General features: G+C 42.8%; 1 protein-coding gene across 1 annotated transcript in view; it reads left to right on the top strand.

Moving 5' to 3' along the window:
- Positions 1-11,471, top strand: part of rgs12a (regulator of G protein signaling 12a) — a 44,296-nt gene that overhangs the window by 18,835 nt on the left and 13,990 nt on the right. Inside the window, exons 4-9 of the mRNA XM_005749789.1 lie at positions 4,777-4,798; positions 7,291-7,460; positions 8,294-8,386; positions 10,058-10,201; positions 10,823-11,005; positions 11,097-11,251. Of these exons, the coding sequence (XP_005749846.1) occupies positions 4,777-4,798; positions 7,291-7,460; positions 8,294-8,386; positions 10,058-10,201; positions 10,823-11,005; positions 11,097-11,251 (767 nt within the window). The remainder of the gene's footprint in view (positions 1-4,776; positions 4,799-7,290; positions 7,461-8,293; positions 8,387-10,057; positions 10,202-10,822; positions 11,006-11,096; positions 11,252-11,471) is intronic.

An 11,471-nucleotide genomic window follows, 5' to 3' on the forward strand; every position in this document is an offset into this window, starting at 1 on the left:
TCTCTCTCCCTCCCTCCAGTACCTTGTCAGATTTCTTCCTCATCCTCCCTCCCTTATTCCCTCTTCCCAACTTGTACAAACATGCTTTGCAAAGTTTTGGGTGGGGAATGTTCAGGTATGCGTTCACACACACACACACATATTTTGTCTGCGTGCCGCTGGTGTTGCAGACTAGGGAACAATGAGTCTCAAAAAGAGACTTTCCTTCAAGAGGACTTGGAACTTCAACACTGTAAGTAAACAGTGGCTTGCCGGCTGAATCTCCTCTTCCTCTCCTCTTCTTCTCCTGTGTGAAATGAGGAGACTACTTGTGTTCACTCAGCTGTTTTTGTCATTAATCTCCCTCTTTGTCGCTCTTCTCACTCTCTCAGTCAGAACAGCTGTTTGAAGCGGCAGGGACTTGTCGGCTGTTTTGTTTTGTGGAGTGCTGGAATCGGCCATTATTTGTGTTAAAGTTTAGACCAGGCTTTTTGTACAGAAGTGTGAGGGATTTCTGGAAAGGCAACGTCTCGACCTAACTTTTTGAGAGCAGAGACGTGCCTAAACAAGCTCAAAAGATAAAAGAAGTCACTTTTTAAACATGTGAAACACACTCTGTGAGAGGTGATAGCGAGTGTGATTAACTAGGTGTTAATGGAGTTGGTCCTTCAACCATTTCACACTGATAAAAGTTTCAGTTGTGGTAGATCACAAACAAAGATCTGTCGATGTGATCCTCTACGTTCCTTCAGCATGTGGTGTCTTGAGATGCCAGACTGTATGGCGTGGGGGGCTGTACCCGAGTAAAGCTGAAAGAGTGGTTTCCAGCTGGAGAGCCAGATCGTGCTTTGTTTAGAGCCAGCAAGCTCGCCATGACTTCAGTTGTGATATTGGCCATTTGATTGACAGACTTGCATCTTTTTAGGGGAATTCCATTTGGGAAATGGGGTATTTTCACTTTTGACTCTATAAAAGGGATCAAAGAGGGCCTGCAGTGCTACTGCGCCACCCACAGTGCTCTTGCTTGTCACCAGAGGTGTCAACAGAGGAAGGAGGTGTTACTGACTAGAGGTGCCAGGGTCATCACTTTGGCCTCATTGTTAGAGACTTGTGGGCAAGGAAGCAATAATGAGTTGGAAAAACACAACACACTGACATGTGTGCTTGTGTGTGGTCTAACTCCAGCAGCAGATATCATTTTGGCTTATCTTGCCAACTTTTAGAAGTACACATTTGTACATGTGTCTTTGTATTTGACAAAAAGCTTTTAGATAATAAGTTAGTTTATTCATGTATGGAACCACTTCTGCAGAAATCATTATATTTAAAAAGAGGAACAAGCTGAACAGCCACATATTTGGTGAACCCAGTATCTTGAATCAGATTTTTGACCTCTTGGTTTAGACATGGATGAGATTACAACTCCACTGACTAATCAGCAGGCCATTATTACTGGCTGATATTAGCTATTTTTTGATCTATTGTTGTTTTCATTGTAACTTCTAATGAAAATCTTTGAAATAAGGAAGAGATTGAGAAAAAATATCTTTCAATCGTGTTATACATAGTTGCATAGTCTGCCCACCAGAGAACACTGCACCTTCCCTGTTAAAAGAATGCCGCAAAAACCCATGATCTGAGGTGAGTTGAGCAGAGAGTGTATATAAGTAATTAACTAAACATCCAAATTTTGGGAAAATCTGTTGATGTCTCAAGTGTCTGAAAGAAAAACAAATATCAGCCAGTATATAGCAGTTTTAAACCACCAAATATCGGTATGCGTCTTACAAATTCTATATCAGTCAGGCTCTAGATGACATGAAAATTGATGACATGAGCTTCCGAGTCTGTAAAATGAGACCAGTGCAAACCTTCATAAGTTCTAATGGCCAGCAGGGGGGTGACTCTTCAGCTTGCAATAAGAAGTGCAGTTGTATAAAAATGGGAAATGCATGTGTGGAAAAATGACACACATGCTTGCATATGTGTAACATCAGTAAGCACTTTCCTGAACAGTTTATGTTGTCAATAATTAGTTGCCACTCATAGCACATTAACGCTAAGCTGTATCAAGTAAAGTGCACTCCTATTTACAATAAAACTGAGCGTAAAGCAGAGTATGCTGTAGGGTGGAACTGCTGTGTGATTAATAGGGGTAGGAAAGTAAATTGACAGGGACCCATTTATGTCTTTGTTATACTTTAAGTGACCACAAGTCCGATTTGGTCTGTTTGGGTCCGAGTGACACAAACTTCGTCATCACACTGTGAGCCTGAGGTTCCTATGGATGTCCGTTTGACCACGTGGACTTTACATTACAATGCTTCGACCTCAAAGACGTATAATAAGTATGACTAATCAGGTTGTGGTGTCTGTTCGTGCCGGCAACAGCGTATAATCAAGACTTAACATAGCAATTATTTTTGCATGCATGCCTCTATCTCGGTTTAAAGTTCGCTGTCTGGGACCTTTCGACCTCGTGAGCCACAGCTAACCCCCAAATCACCGATGTAAGAACTGCGTAAAGAACAGAGAGTCCTTCGACTTCTCAGTGAGTTACTCTCCTCCTTGCTCGTCACATCCGGTTTTCAGACGATCAAAATGTGGCTAAATGTTCAACTTTGCTGATGAACGTTTGGTGGTTGAAGGTGGTTATGGCACAGTGATGCAGTCTGTGTATTTTTGGGACGATCGCATAGACAAAACAAGACATTTGAACCCACTGCCTTGGGCCTTGGAAACGTCTTAATTTTGATAACTCACTGTTCCATTTCAAAATATGACATGAATTTTAATTAAATTGGATAATAATTTATAATGTGGCTGTTAGTCAGATAAGATCAAATAATTAGGGTTTTGCAACATTTGAGTTTATTTGGGTGCTTTAAGACATTTAAGACTTTTCTGTCACTGGGATAAATCTGTCATGATTGTGGTTGGAACCAGGAGATTGCAACAAATGTCACAAGCGAGTGATTTATCGCTGCTCTCCCACTTTTTGTGTAATTTCTGCTCTTGCACAACATGGATAGTTATCAAATTTGTCATCCATATAGATGTGAGTATTGAAGCACCGAGAATAGCTAAAATGCTCTTTTCAGTATTTAACCTTTTGTTTGGGGGGTTTTCCCCCCTTTTTTTCTTAAACTGGACTCCAGCTGTGGTGCACTATATATTTAAGGTTTGAGGTTTAGCTGTTTTTAGACCCATAGGAACAGACAGATGGAGTGGGTGTTCTCTCTTTTCTCTCTTTCTTCTGTTTTGGCTTCACATTGGTCCTCATCCTACCCACCCATGATTACTGTACACATGCGAGCCACCACAGAAGGGGTGGCTTTTTTGGGTGTTGACGATATAGGGGTTGGACTCAGCAGCGGCAGAGTTGTAAAGAAGGCTGTGATGGACAATTAGTGGTTTAGCGGTCTATGTCTGATAGAGCTTTTACATGTGGTCATTCCCAAAATGGAAACAAGCCGTCACGTCGGTGAGCATGACCGATCCCCCTAGTCTTTGTGCATAAAGTGAATAGGCTGCCATCTGAGGTTGTGCTGAAGCTGACTGATTTAAAGCTCCTAATTGAAAAATAAGAGTTTATATAATGAGTAAAATCAGAGCGGGGGGACAAAAACAGTCGACGTTCATTGTTTTCGTTGTTTATGTCATTCCTCTTATGATATTACAGCTCCACAATACAGAATTACGTGAGTGTACCAAAGCACAAAGTCTATTTGCTGCTGAAACCAAAGCTGGAGCGTGGCAATGAGAGCCTTGTTTAGTCGTATTTATCAGCTCTGAGTATTCACACTTTGAAGTGGCAGCTCAGAAAACACTCCTCTGGAAATAGTGCCTCCTTTTCAGATGAATCCTCCAACGCACACTTTTTTTCCTTCTTTTTTTGGAGTTTTCTTGGACAAAGCCCTAAGATTCTGCCTCTCATATCCTCCCCTGCATGTAAATATATATTTATGCTGTGGCTCTCCAGTTTGCACGTTAAATCTTTCTTTATTAGTGGGGTTTACACAAGCCTAACGCTGAGGCAGTGATTTTAAATTGAAGTATTGCCAAGTTAATATTCACTTATCCATGTTAAGCTCAGACATGGGTGGTGTTTTTATTGAGCCTTATTCTCTGGCTGTAATTACACTCCAATTAGGGCTCTGAGTACAAATGATTTCCATTGTGAATTAATCCACATATTATTTATCCCAATCAATTCATCTTGCTTTGTCTCAGCTGAAAATGTGAAGATAGTCAGTCAAACCAGTAATCAGCTGGGGATTCCTAATGATAATTTCTCTCAATCTGCTTTCAGTGTATGGGTTAATTCCTGCAGCTCTACATAAACTTCTAAAAAGACGTCCGTGCCCAGTAGGGGAGCTCATGTCATTTGCCTTTCTTAGGGACATCTACACATGCATAAAACTGCAACTCTCCGAATTAACAAGTGAAAAGCTCATCGTTAACTAGTCTGCCTTCATGACTCCTGATCCTGTGACTTCAGTTAGCAGGAATGCGCACGTTAGTTCAGAGCTGTGGGTGGGGTACCAGTGTGGAGGTGTGAACAGCTGTCCATGGTACGGGGTCGAGAGCCACCCACATAAAGTAATTGTGTAAGCCCCCCCAAGGTCCAACCCTTTCCAAGCAGCACACTCAGTTTTACTTACAAACCAGGAGGACACACAGCTCACAGGGATGCCTGAATGGACAGTGCTACCAGCACAGCATTCAGCCTCTTGTGTCTGCGCAGGAGGTCACGAGGGCAACTTCTCACTCATGTCTCTCTTTGTTCTCCTCCAGTCTGCTGCTTCATCAGATGGTGGTAAGTGCAACTCTTTTTTTTTTTTTTTATGAGAGTGTGGAGAGGAATTCAATTCAGGAATAAAACTGAAGTCTTTTCAGCATTCATCGTTTGGTTCATTTTTGTTGCTTTTTTATTTCTCATTTTATATTCCGCCCTCAACACAGAACTTTGTAGCTGCTCAATAAAGTGACCTAATAAAAAGTCTTTTAGCAAGCATGATGTATTCGCTGTAGGCAGCATGCCTCGTTAACAAATGTTGTTTACCCAGCGTGGTTGGGTTGCTTTCATGGCTAAGCTTGGATGCTGTCTGGTCTTCCCTTTCATAGCAGTTTTAACAGCGCTTGCTAACAGGCTGACCGAGGCTGTGTTGAGGAGTGCAGCTCCGCTTCTTTCACAGTTGATGTGGATCAGACATGCACGGCTGTTTGCTTTCTAAAGCTGTCTCATTAGCTGAGCAGCCAACAGTGTAGTAAACATAGGCCCTCTGTCCTAATACAATAAGCCAAGTCCAAACAAATAGCTTGTCAGAAAACCTCAAACCAGGACTCATTTGACCGTACTGTTAAAAGAAATATGTTTACTCATAATTTATGGAAAACTAGTCTAATTTTAATTGGACATCTACTTTAACTAGGATGTGGTGTAGGCTTGGAAGGTCATACAGAGGCCACCTTATGTTTCTTTCCATTTGAAATGGGAATTTCCGAGTTCCCAGTCAGAATTTTCAATGGGAGCAACAGCCTCAAGTGGGACTTCCAACTCAGAAAGTCATACCTCCATTCCAGACACCTAGGAACCCATGAGTGACACCACTCCCCAGTTAGCTTGTTCCAGTTGTAATGTAATGTTAAAAAAAAGAAAAAGAAAAAAAAAACCATTTGTTTTGGTTCTTAGCACCACAGAACCTGGTATTGCTAACAATACAGCACAGTACTTGTTTTTGTGTGCTTAAAAACAGCACGTCCTTGGATAGAGACTTTTCAGTGGTCTGCATATGGCAAATTTAGTGAGTCACAAATACACAACAGTGGCAGAAAGGATTAAAGGTTTTACAGGTTTACTACTGTTTACATTCACTGCTACTATCTTAGATTGTTAGCTAGCCGTGGGTGGTGCTGCCCTGACTTAACAAATTCAGGCGGTGTTCCACATTCAGATTCCAACTGAGAACTTCCAGCTTATCTTGGAACGACCCATCAGAGCGGCACCATTGAGCCCGACTTAACAATCCAAGATGGCGGCTGTGCTTTTAAACATTGGTAAAGCAGTTTGTGCTGCTGTACTATTTGTACGTTTGCAGTCAGTGCAACCACTGTTGTGTATTTGTGACTCGACAAATAAGCTACATGCAGACTGACCTGTGAAAGCACAGTTTTTAAGTGCAACAAAAAAAAAAGTACTGCATGGTTTTGCTAGAAGTGTTCCACCTCGCCAAGGAGCAAAATAAATCCTCGGTTTTCCGACACATTCCAGCTACTGGAATGTGCTCAACTTGGGAGTGATGTCACTACCCGAGGTAAATAGAACGCAGCCTTACTCACAGTCAGTGATGTCATCTGCTATTTAGAGTTCTTTTATTTTGTTTGCAGATCTAGCCCACTCATGCAGGTGGATTGGCAAGATAAAGATATGCAGTACTACACCTTACTTGCCCCTGCTACCATTCCTTTCTGAAATGTAAAAACAACCGCTTAATTTCAGTTGCCTGTGCCAGCGAATTGACTTTCCACAGAATGACAACCGTGTATGTGTAACCAATTTGGCTGAGACCCTTTTTGTTCTTTTTGTTTTTACTGTGTGCTCCTCACTCGATCTGCTCACAGCTCTAAAGTGGCCATCTGCCGCCATGATAGCAGGTACTGTGTAGGCTGAGGCCACCACTTTAGCTTTGTACCAGCTCCTGTATTGTCACCCACACTTCCCTGTGGCCTTCCCTGTAATCAGCTGTGTCGCCTTTCTTTCCTCCTTTTTATCCTCTGCACTCTCTTTCTGCTGCTCCCTCGTGCAATGTGAGCAACCTCTGCTGTGTCTTTGTGCACTTCTTGCCTTTCTAGTCTAAAAAGCTTTAGGGTAAATTTTCCCCTCTCTAACAGGATCATTAATTTTCTGACAAATTGTGTGTTCTTTCCTTTATTTTAGATTTGCTTCAACTAAAGGAAAGGAAATTATTGAACAGGTTGTGAGAATTTTGAGTGGACTGCATGAATAGCATTAGCACGAGCGCCAGATGTGATTGATGTACCTACCTTTGGAAATTTCTGATTAACGAGGATCTCATTTCCATTTGCCATGGATTTAATTGCAGTCCAACTGTAGCTTTTGTTCTCAAAAACATTCAGTGAAGTTAAAACTGCTCAAAGGAAGTAAAACATACAAAACACCACTGTTATATTTAGAAAGGGTGAGAGGCCACAGTGGAGAATCTAGATCTGGTACCACCCCCTCTGGCTGGAATTACCCTTTAGCATCAGCGCTCTCTAACCTTTGCACTGCACTCTCCTGTCTCGCAGACTATAGTGGGATCCAGCTGCAGAGCTGCTGCAGCCAGAGCAGCCTGAACAGTAATGGCAGCCTTCCAGGAGCAGGCAGCAACCGAGGGGCTCCAGAGCAGCGTGTGGCCAGCTGGTCCTCCTGCTTTGAGCGTCTCCTCCAGGATCCCGTGGGTGTGCGCTACTTCTCGGTAAGCTTGGAGAAAGAATCCTTTCGGAGGTTATCAAGAGTGTTATTAAGGGGTTTGCTGAAAGCTTCTCTGTGCTTTAGATTTGAGTCACTGATGTAGATCAAAGTCCTGTAATTCCAGATGTTACTTTTGGAGACTAATGAGCAAAAAAGGAAAGAATATTTTGAATACTTGAGGCATTATTTAATATTTCTGAGATTAATAGAAACTAGCTCCAACTGCAACACGGACAGACGTGTTAGCAAACACTTCCAAATGATCTCTCTGCCAGTTTATTTTAGTTCTGTACTTGTTCAACTGATGACTAATATGCATCCATTTTAGCTCAATTCTGAGCTCCACTGTCTTCAGAGGGAAATATTTACATCCAGATGTACTATTAATATTAGTATTAAAGAGTTGATATATGTAAAAAAAAAAAAAAAGCTGTAGTGTGATATAAATGAATTCTTTTCCGTCTGGTTAAAGTGAAGAGCCATTTACCAACACTAAACCCTGGTGAGTGAGTGAGTTTATTGTCATGTACCATTCCCTCCCACATAAAAGATGTGCTTTTGAATTTAGCCCACAACACCTTCAGAAAGCTCAACATTAAGTTCTTCCATCCCAGAACCACCTCCCTCCTCACCTTCCCTCAGTACTGATCAGAGCTGCGCTCGCCTACACCATCCTGCGCCTACACTTACACCAATCTTGTTACATTACACCCAGTAATATCTGCCCGCTCGACTGGTCTCAACAGCAGCAGAACTGGAAAGATGAGAATGTGATCACCAGTTGAGATTACATAGACAGAGGGAAAAAAACCCCTCTTTTACTGTGTGTTTCCACAGGAATTTCTCAAGAAAGAATTCAGCGAGGAGAATATCTTGTTCTGGCAGGCCTGTGAATACTTCAGTCATGTCCCTGCAACAGATAAAAAGCAGGTAAGCTACAGTGTGCAGCTGCAGATCCTGTGACAGTTTTGTTTGGGGGCCCACTGTGAATTGGTGGATTATCCCCTTTAACCAAAGGTTATAATAAAAAATATGAAGTGTTTAAGACCTGAGTTTTCTTTTTTTCTGTAAATCATTTGTCACACAATTAAAATAAGTATTATTTATATATTCTCTTTTAGCTTGACAGTCTAGCATACTTTAAAGCACACTGCTAATTTCCTATAACGTATGTGGAGCTTTTATTTTGAATGGTAAATGGCCTGTATTTGAATAGCGCTTTTACTAGTCCCTAAGGACCCCAAAGCGCTTTACACATCCAGTCATCCACCCATTCACACACTGGTGATGGCAAGCTACATTGTAGCCACAGCCACCCTGGGGCTACCGGACATTGGCGCCACCGGGCCCTCTGATCACCACCAGTAGGCAACGGGTGAAGTGTCTTGCCCAAGGACACAACGACCGAGACTGTCCAAGCTGGGGCTCGAACCGACAACCTTCCGATTACAAGGCGAACTCCCAACTCTTGAGCCACGATCGCTTTGATCTACATCAGTGACTCAAGATTCAGCTACTCCAGCTAATCTACCTACTTCTCTCTAAAAGGTTCAGACTAAACCGAATCTGCTCACTTAGCTGATGTAGACTCTTAAAATGTACTTTTATTTTGAAAGGGAAACCAAAAAGAGGGGGAAGGCTCTAACATGGTGTGGTCGTATGCACTGCCTACAGACGGCTTTACAGTTGAATCTACATCATAGTTAGGTAACCCCCCTGAGACCCTACAAAGTAATTTACGCCATGACCTGATGTGCACGTACCTGGAAATGTAACTACATCAACGCATCTACGCAACCCGCAACTATTGCACTTTTATTACTGAGATATTATCAACAATGACTTTAGTATAAGGAAGAAGTCATACCCTCATTATGAAGGCTCACAGGGGAAAAAAAGCACAAGAAAAAGTGAGGACCCCGGAAAGAACAGTGTCCCGGGATTTTGATTTGTTTTTATTGTGGCTGGCGCTGCATATACAACACTTGGACATAAGCACAAGGTCATTAAGAGCGCGCAAAAGTATAAATAAATGCTGCCAAAGACATAAGCCACTTACCCAGGTTACAAGAAAGGTTCTAAAAAGAGTTGTGCATACGTCTAACTGTAACAGATATCGCTTACATGTTGTAGCTGATTACTGCACTAGGGGGCAGTGTCACAAACAGCCAGTATGTGGGCTAAGTAAAATTTTTGGTCCTTCAGCCAGCCATAGAAAAGGGCAAACTTATAACATGCGAAGAGCTGAAGTGAAACTAAGTGTTAAAAACAGTCAAAAAAAAAGTGCTGCGGCCACCATCTGTGCTTCTCATGCTTTATTTTGGTCTCATTTTGGATTTTTTTTGTGCTTTTTCCCATTAACTCCCCTGTTCCTGTTTCCGTCCACTTTTTCAACCAATCACCTTCAAGTTATGTAGAGCTGCATGGTTCTGGGTTGTTTAAGGACTGCATGCAAGCATGTTTCCATTAGATGCATACCCTTTTTTTGGGGGGGGGGATCGATAAACAAACCATAAAACAAGCATGATGGTGTTTGCGTCACTGTGGCATAGCATAACACACACACTCATCACAAATTCTCAACAATTCTCTTTCCTGCAGCTGTCCCAGAGAGCAGGGGAGATCTATAACAGCTTCCTGTCCAGCAAGGCCACCATGCCGGTCAACATCGACAGCCAAGCCCAGCTGGCCGATGACGTGCTAACCTCCCCAAGCCCTGACATGTTCAAGACCCAGCAGCTACAGGTAGCAACGAGACAGCTGTTGAGTTTATTTATTAGTGTTCCAAATGAGGCAGCGGATAAATAATGCGGTGCTCCCGCAGTAATCAAAACATTCAACAAACAGTTTGACTTTTAGTGACAGGCCCTTTGTGAGAACCTCATTTGAATTCTTCAGTTGTTCGGTATCAAGCTGAGGATCAAGCTTTTTCTAGACAGTATTAATGGAGGAGGGATTCTGCGTGCAGTAGGGGGTTCTGTTCTCATCTAGCCTTTAGTCACTTAGCACAAGCATATTGGCTTTTTTTTTGGTGGCCATCTGCATTTGTTTACAAAAGGGCTCTGAGGCTTTACCAGAGAGATAAACACAAACTGGCATACACCCACAGAGAACCTAGCACATACTGTACACACAGCCCCATAGACACACAGTCAGAGATCTGTATATTTTCAGTGTGCACATGAGTATGATTAAATTTTAACCGTTAAGGCTGCTGTCAAAACATGAGCTGTAACCATATGTTAACACTAGCAGCTTTTTGTTTATTGCACATCTTCTCTTCTCTTTTTATTTATTTATGTATTTTTTTGGTCAAATCCTCACTTGCGATGTCTTACTCATCGGCCCCTCTCACCACGTCCGCAGATCTTCAACTTGATGAAATTTGACAGCTATTCGCGTTTCCTCAAGTCCTCCCTCTACCAGGAGTGCATGCGTGCTGAGATGGACGGTCAGCCCTTGCCGGACCCCTACCAAATCCCCTGCAGCCCCGCCCCCTCAAAGCACAGTGCCAGCTCTGACCGCTCCACCCTATCGACCCCCAAAAAGGTATAGCATTTATTAAAGACACTTCTCACGGAGTTGTGCGGTTGTTGTCCAGACTGACTGATAATGGGTGTATTTGCCTCCCAATCCACAGGACGTCAGAAAGCAGCGCTCAGGGAGGTCACTGAATGAAGACGGCAGAGACGAGAGCGCCGACAAGAAACGTGGCTTCTTCTCTTGGTCGCGCAACAGGAGCTTTGGGAAGGGTCCAAAGAAGAAGGACATCGGAGACATTAACCTCGGTAAGGAGTGAACTGACAACGGTGAATGTTTCAAACGTCCCCGACACAAACGTCTGCAGTGCTCAATTGTCCTTGAATAAGACACCAAATCAGTGGCAGCTCCAGGGCTGGAGTGAGATACATGCAGGGTAGAAGTGAAGAAACACAGCTGGAAGTCTCTCACATACTGAGAAACACACAGACATACCACTGGTACCCTGGCAAAAACATACTTGTTGCGTCCTGAC

This window comes from Pundamilia nyererei, unplaced genomic scaffold, assembly GCF_000239375.1.
Source record: "Pundamilia nyererei isolate P.nyererei 1_Seehausen unplaced genomic scaffold, PunNye1.0 scaffold00254, whole genome shotgun sequence".
NCBI classification, from domain to species: domain Eukaryota; kingdom Metazoa; phylum Chordata; class Actinopteri; order Cichliformes; family Cichlidae; genus Pundamilia; species Pundamilia nyererei.